The sequence below is a fragment of the Bison bison genome, unplaced genomic scaffold (assembly GCF_000754665.1).
Source record: "Bison bison bison isolate TAMUID 2011002044 unplaced genomic scaffold, Bison_UMD1.0 scf7180017864472, whole genome shotgun sequence".
In the NCBI taxonomy this organism is placed as follows: domain Eukaryota; kingdom Metazoa; phylum Chordata; class Mammalia; order Artiodactyla; family Bovidae; genus Bison; species Bison bison.
This window is the reverse complement of record NW_011495033.1, coordinates 2,544,024-2,565,653: the sequence shown is the minus strand read 5'-3', so window position 1 is coordinate 2,565,653 and position 21,630 is coordinate 2,544,024. Positions and strand designations below refer to the sequence as shown.

General features: G+C 38.1%; 1 protein-coding gene and 1 pseudogene across 1 annotated transcript in view; both read left to right on the top strand.

The window, feature by feature from the left end:
* Positions 1–21,630, top strand: part of CPD (carboxypeptidase D) — a 73,289-nt gene that overhangs the window by 577 nt on the left and 51,082 nt on the right. The window contains exons 2-3 of the mRNA XM_010861677.1: positions 1–281; positions 5,649–5,896. Coding sequence (XP_010859979.1) covers positions 1–281; positions 5,649–5,896 — 529 coding nt within the window. The remainder of the gene's footprint in view (positions 282–5,648; positions 5,897–21,630) is intronic.
* Positions 9,935–12,967, top strand: LOC105004120 (annotated as a pseudogene).

Sequence of the window (21,630 nt, the reverse complement as noted above, 5' to 3'; positions counted from 1 at the left end):
CTGGCGGCCGGCTACCGCCGCGGGGACCCGCGTCTGGTCCGCCTGCTCAACACCACTGACGTGTACGTGCTGCCCAGCCTCAACCCCGACGGCTTTGAGCGCGCCCGCGAGGGTGACTGCGGCCTCGGCGACAGCGACCCTCCCGGGGCCAGCGGCCGCGACAACAGCCGCGGCCGCGACCTCAACCGCAGCTTCCCTGACCAGTTCAGCACTGGCGAGCCCCCGTCCCTGGACGACGTGCCCGAGGTGCGCGCCCTGATCGAGTGGATCCGCAGGAACAAGTGAGTACCGCCCGCCCTCCACTCACCTCCCCATCCACGCATCCCTCCGGGGCACAGGCTGGGTCCCTCACTCCGTAGGCGCTCAAACAGTGCTCGCAGGCCTAAGGGACTGGGGTAGTGAGGGCGGAGGGCGACACCCCATAAAGCGAACTAGGGCCCAGGCCGCTTAGCCTCTGTCCTCATGATAATTGTCGGAGAAGCGCTGCCTGGAGGATGTCATTTATTCAAAGAATGCAGAAAGCCGCCGTTTGGCTGTAGGGGAGACTCCTTTCTGGCTTTTGAGTCCCTGTTCTCGCAGGACAGTAGAATAAGCGATGGAAGAGACCTTCAGGATGACCTCGGTCAGCTCGCTTATTTTATAGATAAACTGACAAAATTGCGGTTATGTCATGACTACAGGCACTGTGCTAAACCCCCTGAACTGCATGATCTCAGTTTATGTTGGACCCAACCTGATGAGACAGGCAGCATTCTCATCCTTGTTTTGCATGTGGGGGAGATCAAGAGTCAGATTGTAAATAATTTACATAGTATGAAAATCATTTATATATTACAGAAGTAGCTGGAACTGGACTCAGGCATTTAGTCAGTGTTCTGAGCCCTGAAGGCAGCGTGTAGCCCACAGATGACACCCGTGGGGTCTTTCTCTTTGATATTTGATAAAAACTGATTCTCTTCCAGTCTTTGCCTCTGACTCAGCTACGGAGCCTATAGATATGGCTGGCCAGAGAACTCCTCTGGATCTGGAACCTTCACCTGGGAGCAGCCTCATTTTAGACTCTGAAGGGTTTCTGATTCCATTTATGCACATTATTAGTGGACCAGAGTTGAATGGCTAATTGTCACATTTATACACAACACACACAAACACACCTTAGGTGTTAGTGAGTGCCACGTGGGATTTAAAATATTAAAAGAAGCATGAGGACCTCAAGAAATAGGTGTATGACATGAGACTATGCTAAATATAGAGGAGGTGTGTTTATGTACCCAGTTAAGCTTTACAGGAATTTCTCCTACTGACAAAACATGTGTGGGCTGCTATAATAGGGGTCATCTCTGTGAAAGAGGGAGAACTTGAGTCTTGAGAGATGGGTAGGATTTTCAGCAAAAAGGAGGAGAGGAATAGAGAAAGAGGGAACTTATGGAATCATGTCCAAAGTGACCAGGCACCTCTTCGCTTTCTCAGCTATTGGCCTTGCCAACATAATCCTCTTTTTTGTATCTTCCTAAGACTTGTAGAGGATTTCCTTGGTGGCTCAGCAGTAAAAATCTGCCTGCCAATGCAGGAGACATGGGTTCGATCCCTGGGTGGGGATGATCCCCCGGAGAAGGGAATAGCTACCCACTCCAGTATTCCTGCCTGGGAAGTCCCATGAACAGAAGGAGCCTGGTGGGCTACAGCCCATGGGGTCACAGAAGAGTGGGACACAATTTAGTGACCAAACAACGACATAGGCTTGTGAAGCAATTAAGCTTTCTATCCCGATCTGAAGATTTCTAAGTGACGGATAAAATAAAAGCAATAATGAACTCAGGTGTTTTCCTGTAGGACTTAGAAGTATCTCTTCTACAAGATTCAGTATGTATGTAGCAGACCTTGAAAAATTCATGAACATTATGACAATTCTAAATTCGTTTTCTCTTCCTCGCTTTCACTTTACTCCTTCTGAGAGGAGTAGGCATTAATCCCTGGGAGGCATTAACTTCACATACACTTTCTGGGAAGATTTTTCTTTTAAAGATAATGATGTCAGGCTCTCTGAACAGTTGCATAAGAAGTGTGACTTTAAGCAATGCAAACAGTCTAAAATGCTCCATCATGACCTTTACAAGGATGTAAATTCTGTGAGTAGATATTTCTGTTCAGTATTAGTTCTGCTGTGACCAAAAATAAAAATAAGCTGTCTTGGTGCAAGTCACCTTGAGACTATACTGAAAGCTTTGAACTTTAAATTTAGAAGCAAAAATATGCTCTCTGGACAACCCTTTCACATCACCAGTATTTAATGATTACAAGGTATGGTCCAGGCTGGGTAGTTCAATGGTAGGAGCTTGTGACGATTTGAAAAGCTCATCTGTGTTGGTTGGTGTTACACAGAAAGTTGCTTTCTTTCGTGGCTAGGATAGGACCCTAGTCATATCCTCCTTCTTTTCAAATGTAACTCTAAATCAGAAGGAAAAATAGGTGAGTGTTTAGGGTAAAAGTATACCCATCCATCCTCAGTCACAAATAACTCAAAATGCGTATTAGTTAATGATTATTCAGTAACAAGGGATATGTGAATAAAGTAAAAAATAAGCACATGCATGATCTGAGATTGATTCCTAAATATAGAGTCAGCTTTATGGAGAGGAAATTCTAAAACCACAGACAGTATAGGGAAAGTACCTTTTTCAGTGTATTCTGTGAAGTAAACCATTTGCATAATTTCTCGATATCCTAGCCACCCAGCTGTATTAGAAATAGATTTTTTTGTCATTGTTGCTTTGGATATGTAAGATTTTAAAACTCATTTTCTCCTGCTTAGGAAAGTAAAGTTGATTTTCTTTGTTTCACTTTATACTTCACCCATTCAGTGATTTTGTACTGTTGACAGTTGACTCATATGCTTAGGAAAATATATAAGATTTTAACTCCATCATTAAAATCTTTTATAGTTTACTTGACCCTCATATTTTTGGCACGCTTCTTTACTTAAATATAGTCTCTTAGACTTCAGTAGATTATGCAAAAATGATTTTTTGGGTATGTTTGTGAAAAGCATTGTATTACTGGGGTGAGTACACTTCCCCGAAACCTTTAGAATTTAGTTTATCAGACATCAAGTTTTCTTAATTTTTTACAGTTATTTACAGATTTATCTGGGGACCATAACAGAATTAACTTAGAGATGGATTTTTTAATATTTATAGACTTGTTTATAATTTTTATGATATATTAAGCAGCTACTTTAAATCTTATGCAAGAAATGATATATGATATTGAAGTCAAGTGTAAAAAACACTTAAGAGAACTGATTTGAATGGAAACTAAAATACCCTTCAAATAAAATTGGATTGATATCAAAATTGGTTTGACAAAGACTAAAAGCAATAATCTTATAGCCACTATAGTAGGTATCACTTTCTCTTGAAATTGTCCTTACTAGAATGGCACTGGTACTTCTAAAACTATGTAAGTAGAGTAAGGAAAATCTAATAATTTATCACTGGAGTAGACTGCAAATATTTCATTGTTCTAAAGGTATTCGGTTAGGCTACTTTAATAGTATTTCTGAGAAGTGTTAGAAGAAATGACAAAGTGAGAAACAGCTTTTAGCAGAGAATCTTGGAATTTAAAGTCTTAATTGAAAATATATAGTTAAAATAGCATGCTTCACTTACTTAGAATATTTAGGTATCCACTAGAATACGAATGCCATGAGGGTATCTTTGTAGTTGTTTCTTCTCTGATGTATTCCTTAGTGTCTAGAACATTTGGCTTACAGTTGACACTCAAGAAAATTTGTTGCTGAATGGATTGCCTGAACTGGGCTGGCCTTCTTATAACTTTCCCCAAGTCATTGCTGGGGGGGAAAGTACTTCAATTATTTAAAGCATAGAAGCCAAAAAGTAAATAGTTAATACCTTGCTATGGAGGAGGGTTGGGTAAGGTGGAGTTAGAGTGTTAGAATATACACTTAGTTTTTGCTTCTGTATCATTCTTTCTGGCATTGGAAGTTGGGGGTGGATTGATAGTCTGTAAGGCAGTGATTTCCTGAGCAGGATGCAAATATCTCCAAAGAAAGGAACATTTGTTGAGCAGATGCTTGAAAGCAGTCATTGTGCTGGAAGACATTGTACATGTATTATCTTATTTAATTCTCGTAACCACCCTGGGAAGCAGGTAGCATCAATCCCCATTTAACAGGTGAGAGAAAAACTAGGGTTCAATGGATTTAGAGGCAGCAACTCTACCCGATCATGTTAGTAGTGAGTGACCTGTCTGGGAAACCAAATGTTCTTACCATATTTGCCTGGTTTCAGAGGTTGTGCTGTTGCCACGACACCAAACGGTCTTCTCTGGTGTCTGGAATTGTGCTAACTGTAATGATATTAGTTATTAAACTCGACTTTTTTCATAGTCTATTCTGATATTTATTCACTGTCTTTATCAGCTCATTTCTGTCTTCTGAGGACAGATTCTGTGTTACAAGTAATTTTTATTGTTTGACGTCCTCTGAGAGGTACTAATCATATTTAACTTTTCAAATTAAACATATCATAGACTTAATTCTCTTTCAAGCATATAAAATGTTATAGATCAACCCCCTTTAGAATTTCTATAGGTCAGTTTCTTTCAGTCACAAAAAGGCAGAAGCAAAAAATCCAATTTCAACTGCAAAAAGTGTTTAATCTCCAGCCATAGAAATAGGTTGAGCTGTTACATGAGTGGAAAATGTATAAATAGGGCTGCAGCATGTTTTTGCCTTTAGCTTTTACCGTAAAAGGAGTTCTCCAGTATTTCTGTATCTATAAATGTGACTGGATTGTAAGTGGGTTCACTTAAAAGTAAAAACATAACAAAAATTAAAATGTTTCTTTTTATAGAAGCAGCCTTATCTTCATGTCAGTTTATTTTTTAATGGCCCAACCAGGAACCTTGGTCCTAAAGAGAGCTGCTTTTGCAGCGATACAATGTTCTGTATTGTGTTTCTCTGGAAGCAACTCACTGTGTGGGGTCTCTCCCCCAACCCCACCACCAAGCTTCCCAACTATGGCGTCTCTCTCGAAAATGTGAGTTTAGTGTATTGTGAAACTGGAATGAGGCAAAACACATCCTGTTTTAATTTATTTGTCTCCAAATCTCAAAAATACTCTCTGGACAGTAATATAAAAAGCATGAAACTTATTAACCCAACTCATGTATTCAACAAATATTTATTTCTGTAAGCCACACTTTCTATGAGATTGACCCATAATGAAGTACAAGAATTAGATTGAACTCTATGAAGTTGTCATTTTTGTAGGTCAAAACATGGTTGGATATTGGCAAGTTCACACTGTTCAACCTAATAGAGGTCCCTGAATAAGACATCTCCTAAAACATTAATTTCTACTGTGTTATTAAGCTATTTTTTTTCAATGATTGGAAAATTCTTTAAAGCTATTTGAAGTTAAGGAATTGTAAAAACTGCTTGAAATTTGTTGAATGGATAATGCTTTCTTTCCATTTTCCTTCTATGTTTGGTCAAATTATAACCATTGGTAGAATTTTCTAGGTCTCAAGAGGAGTATCTAAGTTCATTGATAAAAGATGTAGAATTTTAGAATATATGTTTTCTGTGCCTTTTAAAAAGTGATGTGTGATTTTGATTTTCCAAGGTTCGTGCTTTCCGGAAACCTGCACGGTGGCTCGGTGGTAGCAAGCTATCCCTTTGATGATTCTCCAGAACATAAGGCCACTGGAGTCTATAGCAAAACTTCAGATGATGAAGTATTTAGATATCTGGCAAAAGCCTATGCATCACACCATCCCATAATGAAAACTGGTGCCCCTCATTGTCCTGGAGATGAAGATGAGACTTTTAAAGATGGGATCACGAATGGTGCACACTGGTATGATGTGGAAGGTATGTAAAGCCCTGGATTTGCTATATTTTCCTCCTTGTTCATTTAACTTTTCTGAGCATACTCTGGGTGGAAAAGAGCAAATAAACTTCAAGGAATTATGATGTTTTTAAATCTTGAAAATTTCAAACCCACAGTAAAATTAAAAGAAAACTCCATGAACACACTTGTATGTTTTGTTTAGTCAAAGTCATGTCAGACTCTTTGTGACCCTGTGGACTGTAGCCCGCCAGGCTCCTCTGTCCATGGGATTTCCCAGGCAAGAGTACTGGAGTGGGTTACCATCTCCTTCTCCAGGGGCTCTTCCTGGACTAGGGATCGAACCCACATCTCTTACATTGGCAGGAAGATTCTTTACCACTGAGCCACCAGGAAAGCCCGAACACCTGTATATCCTTTATTTAAATTCACCAACAGTTATCTAACCACAAATATTGCTCCTCTCCCCTAAACAGACACACACACACACACACACACACACCCTTTATTTAAATTCACCAACAGTTATCTAACCACAAATATTGCTCCTCTCCCCTAAACAGACACACACACACACACACACACACTCACTCACTCACTCTCTCTCTCTCCCCTCTCTTTTGTCAGATGATCCAAAAGTAGGTTGCAGATTTCATGACACTTCACCTGTAAATACCTCTCAAGTATGTAATTCCTAAATACAGGGACATTCTCTTATATAACCCTTGTACCATTACTGTAATTGAGAAATCAACAGTAACTCAGTGCTGTCATCCCACATGCTATTTGCATGTAACTCAAATTTCCTGTATTACCCCCCCGCATATCCCATACAGCTCCTTTCTTCCTGATCCGATGCAGTCAAGGCTCCAGCATTTTGCATGTGCCTCTTGTGTTTTTCAGTTTCCCCCATCTAAAACAGTCATGTTAACAGTCTCTTTTCTTAATGATGGTGAATCTTTTGAAGTGTCCAGTCCAGTTGTCCCACAGAACAGCCCATATTCTAGATTTGTCTATTTCTTCATGATAAGATTATCAGGTCCAAATTTCCAGCAAGACCATTACACCGATCACATGAAGAGGCACATAAAATCAGTCAGCTTGAATTGTTTACCGTTTCTCTTAAGTTTTATGAAAACAGCTATTGTTCTTTTTGAACTTTGGTATCCTTTGAATAACAACTTTTTGTTTTTATGCACAGGCTTAGACAATTTAATTAAGAGTAATCAGAAGAAACAGTCAATCCATGAAAATGTTATCAGTGTAAAACTTTTTTCTCTTCTTAGAATCTACCCATGGTGAATGCCTTAGGTCAAGAGTCCTTAACCTCCAGAATCTAATGCCTGATGATTTGAAATGGAGTTGATATAATAATAATAGAAATAAAGTGTACAATAAGCATAATGTGCTTGAATCATCCCACAACCGTCCCCCCCACCCTCCATGGAAAAATTGTCTTCTACAAGAGTGGTACCTGGTTGTCAAAAAGGTTGGGGACTGCTGCCTTGGGTTTTCGCTTACCCTATTATTTTTTTTGGCAGTCAGTCACATTATAAAGTATCTTATGACATTTCTCTTAATGTGCCTTCTTTAAAATATTTGAATAACTCTGTGAATTTTTATGTCAAGCCAAGAATACCCAAATTGGGTACTAAGTTTCAGGACTTGATACTTTCTATACTTTTCTGATTCTCCTACAGTTTCTACCCATGTTTCTTATATATAACTAGCGAGTCGAACTATTTAGAAAGGGGTATGAAATATATACAAGCCAGACTTTCTGCCTGTAGCAATTAGAGGTGGTTTGAAAACCATTAATAAATCTTAAAGATAAGGGATATATTTTAATGTTTAATTTCATTTCAGTCTTTAGCAAATATTAATATTATTCATTTTTAAGACTCCGCAGGGCTTATGGAGTCTTAGTTCTTTGACCAGGGATTGAACCTACACCCTCCACAGTGAAAACTTGGAGTCTTAGCCACTGAACTGCTAGGGAATTCCCTTTAGCAAATATATTTAATAAAACCAGATTTCTTGAACTAGTGGTTTTGTGATGTTGTCAAGTTACTTCATTATTTGAGATCCTGTCTAAAATAATGGACTAAAACTAATTTTTCCTTTTTGGGGAATGTTGTTAAAGGTTAGAAAATAATTTCTAATTGACAATTGACTAAGGAAGATAAATACATGTGATACTATTTAAAAAGTAAGTGTGTTTCCTTCACAGTAAGTAAAATTATTTGGTTAAGCCAGGCAACAGGTTTTTCTGAGTCTTCAAGCATCTAAAGGAGCTTGGCTTTGCTGCTGCCATTATTTTTTTACATTAATTTATTTGGCTGCTCTGAGTCTTAATTGCAGCACATGGGATCTAGTTTCCTGGCCAGGAATGGAACTCCAGCCCCTTGTATTGGGAACTTGGGGTCTTAGCCACTGGACCACCAGGGAAGTCCCTATTCTTGTTTTTGTGAGCATCTACTTCTCTCCTGTTTTAGCTGGGTGGTCAGACATATTCTATGTTATTTCTACAATAACTAGCTTGTATCTCTTACTGCCTTAGCAATATTGAGCAGTTTCAGTAGTTTCTTGAGAGTGTGAGTGTGTGTGTGTGTTTTTACAGCTTTATCAAGGTGTAATGGACATACAATAAACTGGACAAATTTGAAGTGTATAGTTTGGTGAGTTTCAACATATATGTGTACCCATGAAACATACATATTGTTTCAGTAGTTTCAACAGGGCAGAGTCGTTGTTTATCTTCCGCTGGACTGTAGTGAGTAAGGTGTTGTGAAACCTTGTGACTAAGCATATATTCAAACCCAGATGTCCTGGAGTAACTTTACTGACACTTTATGTGATGTATTGAGAAATTCTAGCTCAAAGTAGTAGAGACTTTTAGAGCTGAAAATGAATGTATTGATCTAGTCCAACTCTATTGCTTTACAGGAAGTCAAGGCTTTAGTGGTGAAATAACTTGTGGGCATCATTTATTTACCAAGCAGATATTTACTGAGCCTTTTCCACATCCTGTATACCGTATTAAAGACACGGTGTGAACAAAACAAACAGTTCCTTCTCCTGGGGGTGAGGAAGTACTTTGGCCCCCAGAACCTTCACCTTCCTTGCCAGGATTGCTTCAGTATATCTAGCTACCTACGTGGGTGGCCTTGCTTCTCTCCTTGTCTCTCAAACCTCAGGCTCCATCCAGGGAGTGACTATCCTAATAAGGCCTGTGAATAGTCGTTGTCTTCTGCTAAAGCCTGTTATTGTGACAGCCTAAGCTCAACCTATTCATGCAGCAGTCCTCTTTCTATTTTTTTTTTTTAAACCACAATGTGCTGATTTGTATGCCTTTTGTTTACCATTCTTTATTTTTTTCTTTCTTCATGGTTTTGAAGACATTATAAAAAAAAATCCTCTGATGGTTTAGTGTGTTTATTCTAAAGGAAACTTAATGAAACTGAATTATAGTTTCAGTCAACTTTAAGAATTGCCCTCTATCAACTGACAGGAATTTTTAAAAGGGCAAGTAACCACCCATAAAAAGAAGAGAGGTATGAAATGTGACCAGATAATGTGTCTGTAACTAATTCAGGTTTTGTGTGTGTGTGTATGTATGTGCGAATTTAAACTCCTTTGATCATGTGGGCAACCATTCTCTGCATAAAGTGGAGGTCTGACTGAGCAGCACTAATCACTAATGTGCTCTAAATATTGAGGTGTGTTTGGCTTGAAGTAAATTGCTGACAAAGGAAGGAGCATGGGGGAAATAAAACCAAGCTGTTTTGAACAGCATACAAGGTTAGATTTGGTCCAAAAATGGACTGAAAAGCTTATTCTTTTTTTTTTTTTTGAAAAGCTTATTCTTGAGTAGCATTTTCTGTGTCATTAAGCAGGGCATTATGTTATAATTCTTCTGTCATCAGAAAATTGGAATCTATATAAAATAAAAAAGAATCAAATAGACAGTCTAGAAATATAATATCTGATCTTAAGAAATAGACAAATCCATAATTACAGTAGGAGATTTTAAACATGCCTTTCTTAGTAATTTTTAGATCATGAAGACAAAAATATCAGTAAGGACACAGACGATTTAAATAACATAAACCAATCTGATCTAATAAACATGTACAAAATACTTCCTCATATTTAATTTTCCTGCAGTCTTTTTATAATCCAAAGTATATACAATAAGGAGTTTATCATTGGTCCCACTTAAGGTAGATGTGTCTAGTTCTGTTAGTGCTTTGTGTTACTTTGTTCTAAAGTATATATATTAAAAACAAGCATACTAAAACATACTAAACTTAAAGCATTCTTATGTCTTTGCTTATTTCACATTTTAATAGGATCAAGTCTGACACTTAGCCTTCTAGCCTTGTACACGTTTCTAGCCTTCTCTCCTACCTCTCACCCACCACTGAATGACTTGTGCTGTGCTGTGCTCAGTCATGTCTGGCTCTTTGCAGCCCCATGGACTGGTAGCCCACCAGGTTCCTCTGTCCATGGATTTTCCCAGGCAAGAATACTGGAGCAGGTTGCCATTTCCTACACCAGGAGAGCTTTTTGACCTAGGGATCGAACCTGCCTCTCTTGCATCTCCTGCACTGATAGGTGGATTTTTTACTACTGAGCCACCTGGGAAGCCCTGAGCTATTTGTCCTCCAAAAATGTGAACCTTCAGGTACTGGGCTGCTGTCTGTCTGGTATGCATTTCTCCAGTTCAGCTGTAACCTCCTCTGAAAGCTTTGGTACAGTAACTGTCACTCTGTTGCCTTCCTAGAGCTTTTTGTTTAACATCAGTAAAATGTTTATCTACTTCTGTTGTTAGTTTTTTGTATCTTCTGCTAGAGTGTGAATTCTTTGATAAGGATTTGCTGTGCTTAGTCACTCAGTCGCGTCCGACTCTTTGCAACTCCATGGACTGTATACAGTCTGCCAGGCTCCTCCGTCCGTGGAGATTCTCTGGGCTAGAATACTGGAGTGAGTTGCCATGCCCTCCAGGGAATCTTCCCAACCTAGGGATCGAACCCAGGTCTTCCACATTGCAGGTGGATTTTTTACTGTCTGAGCCACCAGGGAAGCCCAGGAATACTGGGCTAGGTAGCCTATCCCTTCTCCAGGGGAACTTCCCGACCCAGGAATCAAACTGGGGTCTCCTGCATTGCAGGCAGATTCTTTACCACCTGAATTACCGGGAAGCCCTTGATAAGGACAGTGTGGTGCTATTCATACAAAACGTATCACCAGGGAAAGAGTCCTACAGGAAGTGAGACTGGGCAGGTTTTTATAGTTATTTGGAATAAGATCTTTTTCTTTTGGAGATAAGTGCTTTATCTAGAGGGATGCCATGGAATGAAAAGGGAGGATGAGATATATGAGAAGTTGTGTGAGAAGAGTTGCAGAATTAACAGTGAGACAGTAGGACAGAGTATCTAGGCAGAGCAAGGCATAACTTTGAGACCTTGAGCCTGGATTAGTAAGAATGATCATGGAAATGGGAAAAAAAACTACTTGGAAGAAGTGTGTGTGTGTGTGTGTGTTTTCTCTTTAGATGGAAGAGGAGTGAAATTGGAGGTGGTACTGGATGTACCAGTTATAAGTACCTAGTGTACAGTTGGAAGATAGGCTCTGGGGCTTAGGAAAGAGGTCAAGATGATAAAGACATTTAGGAGTTATGAGACATGTGGAAAGCATATGTCAGTGAACTTGATTTTGAAAATTGAATTGATATTGTTTCCTGGCATCATTTAATTGCTTGGAGCCAGAAATTCAACTGGGGGGAAAAAAAAAATATATATATATATATATGAACAGATGGATGCTTTTTCATCTCCGAAGTGAATATACTTCTGGCATTTTGTACTGGGATGTTTTCTTTAAGGAATGCCAACAGTTTAGATATTCTCACCCTGTTCATATGTTAAGAATACTATGGATAATCAAATGTGCATAAAGGACTTTTGGTCTTATCTGATTTTGTACATTAAGGAGCTTTTGTACGTTGGACCTCTTCCTTTTCTCTCTCTTTTAACCTGAGTGGCACCTTGTTTAAAAGGAAAGCAAAGTTGTAAAATGATACTCAAACAGGATATTTGCTTCTGTTTGAGTCACCAGTTTGCTTTAGCAAACTGAAGTATAGCCTCATATGAAAAAAATCTCACCTTTAGGAATAGCGTGCTTGTATATTTTGTAATGTAATAGACTTTCATGAAGGTTGAGAACCAAATGCTAAATACCACTTTAGGATGTGGCCCCTAAATCTTCAGATACAGTGTCTAAAACTTAGATGTGTTTTTATTTTTTTAAAACACAGATGGTGGAAAATGAGAAAGTACTTAAAAAAAAAACAAACACTCTCTCTCTTTCCCTCCCCTTTTTGCTCTCCCTTCTTCCTATCCCTCTTGCCTTCCCCTCCCTCATTCTTTTTCTTTTCGTTTCGCTCTCCCTATAAAAGCTACCACCTCATCCTGGGCACCCTGGTTGTATTAACTTCAGCTCTGAAGTGCTTACCCCTCTGAAGTGGTACCAGAACGTGATAAGACACCCATACCCTTCCTTTGGTGGTTGGCCGCACCACCAAATCATTCCTGTGATGTCCCAGCAGACTCCCCAGAATCTCACCCTGCAGCCTCATCACATCACCATGGTGTCAACTCAACAGCCCATGGTCCCCCAGCAACCAATGGTGCCAGTCCCTGGCCAACACTCCATGAATCCAACCCAACAGCACCAGCCAAACTTTCCAGTGTTCATGCAGCAGCTCTTGTGGCCCCAGTCCATCCAGCCATAGCCTCACTAGCCCCCTGCCACCCCAGCTACCCGACCCAGCCCTTGCTGCCAGAGCCACCTTGCCCCCAGTGTTCCCCATGCAGCCTCTGTCCTCCATGTTTCCTGGCCTGCCTCTGGAAGCTTAGCCAGAAACAGACAAGACCAAACAGGAAGAAGTGGATTAAAAGATCAGAAAATGAATTACTTTCAGAATGACACAGGAACACAACAATTTGTTCCTGCCCTCACTTAGTAAATTCTGTAACTGAAAATAAGTACCATTGGCCAGTAAAATGTTTTTAAAATTTAAAAAAATCTTTCTCAGCCATTAAAAAGAATACATTTGAATCAGTTCTAATGAGGTGGATGAAACTGGAGCCTATTATACAAAGTGAAGTAAGCCAGAAAGAAAAGTACCAATACAGTATACTAACGCATATATATGGAATTTAGAAAGATGGTAACGATAACCCTGTATGCGAGACAGCAAAAGAGACACAGATGTATAGAACAGTCTTTTGGACTCTGTGGGAGAGGGCGAGGGTGGGATGACTTTGGAGAATGGCATTGAAACATGTATATTATCATATGTGAAGCAAATCACCAGTCCAGGTTCGATGCATGATACAGGATGCTCGGGGCTGGTGCACTGGGATGACCCAGAGGTAGGGTATGGGGAGGGAGGTGGGAGGGGGGTTCAGGATGGGGGACACATATACACCCGTGGCAGATTCATGTCAATGTATGGCAAAACCACTACAATGTTGTAAAGTAATTAGCCTCCAATTAAAATAAATAAATTTATATTTAAAAAAAAAATCTTAAAAAAGGAAAATGCGTTCAAAGAATTATGTGAGATAAAGTGTTGGCCAGGTTGGACAAAACTGAAAACAGATTCAGGACTGTGTACTTTAACTTTGTAGAATCATATCATTAGCAAATATATATTCAGTGGGAGTGGTGAAGGAAATAGATTTTCGTAAGATAAGTTGTTCAGAATACAAAGACCAAGTTCAGGTATGATTTGGTCAAAGCAAACTTGAATTTAAAGACCAGGAATATGGGAACATTTTTTCAAGGGCTCTCTGCTTTTTTCCATTCATTTGACCTAGATCTTTCACTTAAAATTTTGTATGACCATCATGCTCATTAGCTTTTAAAAATATCTCAAGGAGTGCAAAATTATCATTTAATAACTCATTATCTGTAAATAAGTTGTTAACAAAAGTAAAAATTATGAGAACTGCTCATGATCCTGTGAAGTAGTTTTATTAAAGAAATAACAGTAAGCTCCAAATTTAAATATAGAACAGAAATTGCTTATATTTACACATTCTAAAATACTTTTCCTAATGAAAAAAGAATACATTGCAATTTTTTTCTGTAAAAAATTTATGGGGTTTTTGTATCATACAGTTTGATACTTTATAGCTGGCCTACTGAAGGCAAGTTAAAAAAAAAAACAACTTGCTCTGTTTAAATTTCAACATTGTAGCATTGGTTGTATTTTTTTACATTGACTTTCTTAATGAGGCATTAGAGGGAGTCATTTGAATGAATGATTGAATTTATTTAAATACCCTCCATCTCCTTAAAGCTAGACTTCTCTAGTGAAAACAGTAATAGGGATTGGTTCCATGATATGATAATGATGAACTGAGCATCTTAAAGCATATGAAGATTAGTGTGAGACAAATGGATTGAAGGAACTGAACGAGTATGAAGAGATCCTTTGATTTAGCCACCCATACAGTTAGTATTGATCACAATTTGTTGTAGTGCTGGACAGACTCCTAATGGTTACACTTTTCTTCTTTAGTATTGGTAAAGGAATGAAAACATAGGGTAACAGTACATTGCATTCAATTTTTTCTACATAGAAAACTGGGTTGGTAGGTAGGCTTAAAAGCAAAACGTAACTTTTTGTCTTTCTTTGCCATTTCCCCTTGGGAGTAGAGGAAATAGTCTAAATCAGTGGTTTTCAAACTGGGTATATTTGGGGAGAAGGAAGAGAACAGTTAGTTTGGATAACTTTAAGGAAATAAATTTCCAGGTCTTCCATACCTATTCTTAATACTGGTCTGCCTGAGAAGGTTGCTGGCAGTGGGGATTCAGTCTCACATCCTCTTCTCCCACTTGACTGAAGAAAGGCATACTTTTCTGTCCATCTGAATCACACTATAGATTGAAGTTTTACAAACTTCCAGTGCACCAAAAATAGAAGGGACAATTTGGTGATTAATGGTATCATAAAAGCATCACTCAAACATCTCATTAAAAGATATATTTTCAGTAATTATTACTTAGGTTTATTTATCAAAATCTGTAATAAAACTGTGCCTGTATTGGTAAATTGTATACCAGTAGTTATTGTGCTAATTCAATCTAGAATTCAAAAATGTAATAGGGCATTAAGGTAATGGAAATTAAGTAAAGGAAATTAATAGAAATTTAAACATGCATACATATGTATTATTATAGATTGAAGTATTATAGGGTGATCAATGAAGGACTTTCAAGCATAAAAGTATATCCCATTTGAGTAGCAATCTGTAGAGCAAATGGAATGGAATAAAAGTTCAAGAAGAAAAAGGGAAGCTGTAAAATTCCTCCTGTTGAAGAAGAGTGTTCATACAAATTTTAAAACTTGATTCTGGGAATCAAATCTCTATAGTATTTTATTTGGCTCCACCTAAAATAATAGTGTAAAATTTTATTTAAAAAATAAAAATTGGGACTTCCCTGGTGATCTAATGGTTAAAACACCAAACTGCCAATTCAGGGGACACAGGTTCCATCCCTGGTCAGGGAACTAAGATCTTATATGCTGTGCAGCACAGCTAAAAGATAAAAAAATAAATAAATAAATAAAAATTGACATTATGCAAGAAATCACATTGTTAGAAACTATTTAAATTTAAAATCAAATCTTTTAGATACCAACTTTAAAATATGTGGTGTTGAATGATTTCTCAGTAATTTCCCATGAATAAAAAGTTTAAAGGTCATTAGTTTAGCTAGCCCCTTAAAAGACTAGTGGGTATTAGAGACTTGCTTATTTATGATTGTTAATAAGTAGGATAAATAACAGATCCTTTATACTATTAGTAAAGTGCTTTATTGCTTCGAGGTATGCCTGTGGTGTGTGCTTCATTCCCAAAATAACATTTTTCTTTGACTGGATAAAGATAATGTTCTGATATCAGACATTTTGTCGTTTAGTCTACGTTGAGTCATACGACATATCAGCTTAAAAAATAAACAAATGTATTAACTGAATCTGACAGTAGCTGCAGCAGTCAGTAATGTCAGGCGTATCTGCAGATCAGTGTTCTCTGTGACAGTGAATTTTGTATATGTAGGTTTTCTGTTAAGGAAAAAAAAAAAGACAATGGATCTGAACCAGCTACTTAGCAAAGATTACTTACTATTTAGTTTTTGATATTTAGTATTGGAAAAATTATGTGAAGTTTAACACAGATGGCAAATAATGCCTATTTGTGGCATCTCGCAAAAATTCTTAAATTGTTCATTACTCAGTTAATATCTCCACTTGTTTCCAGCTTTTTAGATGAGTTTTTTTTTTTTTTTTAAGTAATTTTTAAACTAAAGCTTGAAGTTGGTGAATAAAGACTTTTTGATGTTCTAAAGGTGGGAGAGCTTTGTTTTGCAAACTAAAAGTTTGCTTCTTTTCTGACATTGACTCCTATGGAGTTCTAAAGAGATAGATTATTCTAAAGAGATATATCACGGCTCACAAATTGCCTCCTGAGGATGGCTCATTATTATAGACTCAGAGGAAATGTGCTTAATTTTTATGAGGTTTCACTGAGAGAAGGGTATTTTGTAGATAGCTTTCTGTTATTGATTTCTATGGAATTCCATCATGTCAAAGAACGTATTTTGTATAATTTCAGTTCTTTTAAATTTATTAAGTTTGTTTTATGACTCAGGATGTGGTCTGTTTAAATGTTCCACATGTACTTGAATGTTTTCTGCTGTGGTTGGGTAGGATCTATGATAAATGTCATTTAGATCTGGTTAACTGACACTTTTGCAGTTCTTATGTATCTGTTGCTGATTTTCTGTCTACTTTTTCTGTTGACTACTGAGAGAGGAATATTGAAGTCTGCGACTATAACTGTAGATTGACTCGTCTCTTCTTTCAGTACTATCAGTTTTTGTCATGTGTTTTGAAGTTCTGTTGTTAGATGTCACATTTAGGATTGTTATATTGTCTTGGTGAATTGACTCTTTTAACATTATGTACTATCCCTCCTTGGATTTCTCTGGTGGCTCAATGGTAAGGAATCCTCCTGCCAGTGCAGGAGATACGGGTTCAATCCCTGATTTGGGAAGATCCCTTGGAGAAGGAAATGGCAACCCATTCTAGTCTTCTTGCCTAGAAATCCCTATGCATAGAGGAGCCTGGCGTGCTATAGTCCGTGGGGTCACAAAGAGTCAGACATGACTTAATAACTGAACAATAACTATCCCTCCTTCTACCTGGTACTTTTCCTTGCTCAGAAGTCTACTTTAATCTTAATATAGCCATTCCATCTTTCTTTTATGTTTGCATTGTATATGTTTTCCATTGTTTTAACTTACCCATACCATTCTATTTAAAGTGAGCACATAGTTGGGACTTGTTTTTTTATGCAGTTTGACAGTTTTTTTTAGTTGGTGTATTTGCATCATTTACATTGAATGTAATTGTTTATATGTTTGGATTAAGCTCTGCTTTTTAATTATTTTTCTTTTTGTTCATCTGTTTCTTATTCCTTTGTTTCCTCTTTCCTGCCTTCCATTGTATTGTATGGATGTTTATTATATAATTTTAACTATAGTATTTTTTACTGTATTTCTTTGTAAAGTTTGTTTTGGTGGTTGCTCTGGGAATTACAGTTTACGTAATTTTTTACAGTTCTACCTAGAAGTAGTAGTTTACTGCCTCAAGAAGAACATACAAATCTTGCCACCATGCCCTTTATCTTCCCCCACTTTATGTTGCAGTTGTGGTTTATGTATTATATCTATAAACTCCCACCAGGCAGTGTTATACATTTTGCTTTCAACTGTTATACATAGTTTTGAAAACTTAAGAGGAAAAAATAGTTTATTATATTTATCCAAATATTTTCCATTTCTCTTCTTTCATTCCTGAAGTTCCAAGGTTTTCACTGCTATCATTTCTCTTCTACCCAGAAAACCTTCTTGAGCATTTCTTTTAAAACAGATCTGGCTGTGGGGGATTCTTTTAGCTTTCCATCACAGACAATATCTATTTCCGCCTTCGTTCCTAAAGGATATTTTCCTTGGATATAAAACTCTGGGTTCTGGATTGACTATTCTTTAAAAAAATTTTGTGTGTGTGTATGTCATTGCCTTCTGGCTTTCATGGCTTCTGATGAGAAATTCACAGTCATTTAAATTGTCTTCCTATATAAATGTATCATTTTTCACTGACGACTTTCAAGATTGTTCCCATTGTCTTTGGATTTCAGTACTTTGTGACATATCTAGATGTGAATTTCTCCTGTTTGAGATTTTCTAAGCTTCTTGAAACTCTTGATAACTTCTTGATACTCTTGCATGGAGAATCCCATGAATGGAGGAGCCTGGTGGGCTGCAGTCCATGGGGTCGCGACTGAGCGACTTCACTTTCACTTTTCACTTTCATGCATTGGAGAAGGAAATGGCAACCCACTCCAGTGTTCTTGCCTGGAGAATCCCAGGGATGGCAGAGCCTGGTGGGCTGCCGTCTATGGGGTCGCACAGAGTCGGACACAATTGAAGTGACACTGCAAGCTTCTTGAAATATAAATTTTTGTCTTTTGCCGGATTTGGGAAGTTTTCAGCCATTGTTTCTTCTACTTTTTTTTTTTTTTTTTCCAGCATGGCACTCTTTTTTCCTCCCCTTTTGAGATTCTAGTAAGAAGAATATTAGACATTTTGATACTGTTCCTAAAACTCTATTCTTTTACTTTATTTTTTTTCTGTTGTTCAGATTAGGTAATTTCTATTTATTTGTCTTCAAATTGACTCCCCTTTGTCATTTCTATTCTTTGTTGAACTCATCCAGTAAATTTTAAAATTTGGTTATATTTTTTACTTCTGAAATCTATTTTTTTAACCTCTTCTGTCTGTTTCTTTTATTTCATTTCAAGACTGTTTAATCTTACCTCTTTAATATTTACCTGGCTATAATAATTACCTTAAGGTTAGTCTGATAATTCCCATAGCTGGTTCATCTTGGAGTTGGTGTGCATTATTTTTTCCTTGCAAGCTGTTGATATTTGACTAGTTCTTTAAATGTCAAATAATTTAGATTATATTCTGGACATTTTGAATCATATATTATAAGATTGGAGCCTTGTTTAAACCCTATAAAAATGGTAACTTTTTGTTTATTCATTCTGGTAGTGAATGACCCACTTAGGTTCAGTTGCAAGTTTTTACTTGCCTTCAGTAGGCTGTGATTCCAATGTCAATTCAGTTTTCAACACCTTTGTCCTGCCTGTTCAGACCTGTCCTGTGCGAGTACCACCCAGGGAGCAGTGGTCTGCTGTGTAGATCAGTTCTCAGTGACTTTGGTATGCTGTTCAGGGTCAGACCCTCACATGTGCAATTCAGAGTTGAGCTCAGGAGTTCATAGAAAACTTTATAGGATCCCTTTTTTGATCTCTGTCCTGTCTACAGTCACTTCTAAGGTCTCCCAAAATAGATCACGAATAAAGATACCTTAGGGTGTTAACTGTCATTAGTTGTCAGGGAAATACAGGTTGGAACCACCATGAGATAGCACTATCCACCTGCCAGGATGCTTATAACTACAAAAGGCTGACCAGTTGCTTGAGCAACTTGTTAACTAAGGGTGGAGAGCAACTGGAACATATATCTTGATGTGGGAATGTGATACAGTACAGCCACTTTGGAAAACAGCTTCTTGTGAAGTTAAATTTTCACTTACCACATGATCCAGCCACACCTCTCGTAGGTATTTACCCTAAAGACATGAAATAATTTGTCCATGTTAAGACTTAGGCACAGTTTTATTCATAATTACCTAAAGCTGAAACCAAGTCAAATACCCACCACATAGTGATTGAATAAACAAATAAACAAACAAATAGAGGGCTTCCCCGATTGCTCAGCCATAAATAATCCGCCTGCAATGCAGGAGATGCAGGTTTGATCCCTGGGTCCAGGAGATACCCTGGAGAAGGAAATGGGAGCCCACTCCAGTACTCTTGCCTGAGAAAGTCTATAAACAGAGGAACCTGGTGGGGCTACAATCCATGGGGTCACAAAAGAGAGGACACGGCTTAGCCACTAAACGATAACTACATCCATACAATGGGGTCTTCAGTAATGAAAAGGAGAATTTCTATGAGAATGATAATAGAGACTTTAATTGCCAAATATTACAATGTATTATTTTGTAACTCTGCATTCAAATGGGTATATCTTTCCTTTTCTCCTTTGCCTTTTGCTTCTCTTCTTTTCATAGCCATTTGTAAGGCCTCCTCAGATAACCGTTTTGTCTTTTTGCATTTCTGGGGATGGTCTTGATCACTGCCTCGTATACACAGTGTCACAAACCTCTGTTCATAGTTCTTCAGGCACTCTGTCAGATCTAACCCCTTGAATCTATTTGTCACTTCCACTGTATAGTCTGGAGAAAAGGAGAAAAGGAAAGATATACCCATTTGAATGCAGAGTTCCAAAGAATAGCAAGGAGAGATAAGAAAGCCTTCCTCAGTGATCAATGCAAAGAAATAGAGGAAAATAATAGAATGGGAAAGACTAGAGATCTCTTTAAGAAAATTAGAGGTACCAAGGGAACTTTTCATGCAAAGATGGGCACAATAAAGGACAGAAATGGTATGGACCTAACAGAAGCCGAAGATATTAAGAAGAGGTGGCAAGAATACACAGAACTATACAAAAAAGATTTTCACAACCCAGATAATCATGATGGTGTGATCACTCACCTAGAGCCAGACATCCTGGAATGCAAAGTCAGGTGGGCCTTAGGAAGCATCACTATGAACAAAGCTAGTGGAGGTGATGGAATTCCAGTTGAGCTATTCCAAATCCTAAAAGCTGATGCTATGAAAGTGCTGTACTCAGTATACCAGCAAATTTGGAAAACTCAGCAGTGGCCACAGGACTGGAAAAGGTCAGTTTTCATTCCAATCCCAAAGAAAGGCAATGCCAAAGAAAGCTCAAACCACCGCACAATTGCACTCATCTCACACACTAGCAAAGTAATGCTCAAAATTCTCCAAGCCAGGCTTCAACAGTATGTGAACCGTGAACTTCCAGATGTTCAAGCTGGTTTTAGAAAAGGCAGAGGAACCAGAGATCAAATTGCCAACACCCATTGGATCATTGAAAAAGCAAGAGAGTTCCAGAAAAACATCTATTTCTGCTTTTATTGACCATGCCAAAGCCTTTGTGTGGATTGCAACAAACTGGAAAATTCTGAAAGAGATGGGAATATGAGACCATGTGACCTGCCTCCTGAGAAATCTGTATGCAGGTCAAGAAGCAAGAGTTAGAACTGGACATGGAACAACAGACTGGTTCCAAATTGGGAAAGGAGTACGTCAAGGCTGTGTATTGTCACCCTGCTTATTTAACTTATATGCAGAGTACATTATGAGACATGCTGGACTGAATGAAGCACAAGCTGGAATCAAGATTGCCAGGAGGAATATCAATAACCTCAGATATGCAGATGACACCACCCTTATGGCAGAAACTGAAGAAGAACTAAAGAGCCTCTTGATGAAAGTGAAAGAGGAGAGTGAAAAAGTTGGCTTAAAACTCAACATTCAGAAAAGTAAGATCATGGCATCCAGCCCCATCACTTCATGGCAAATAGATGGGGAAACAATGGAAACAGTGACAGACTTTATTTTGGGGGGCTCCAAAATCACTGCAGATGGTGACTGCAGCCATTAAATTAAAAGATGCT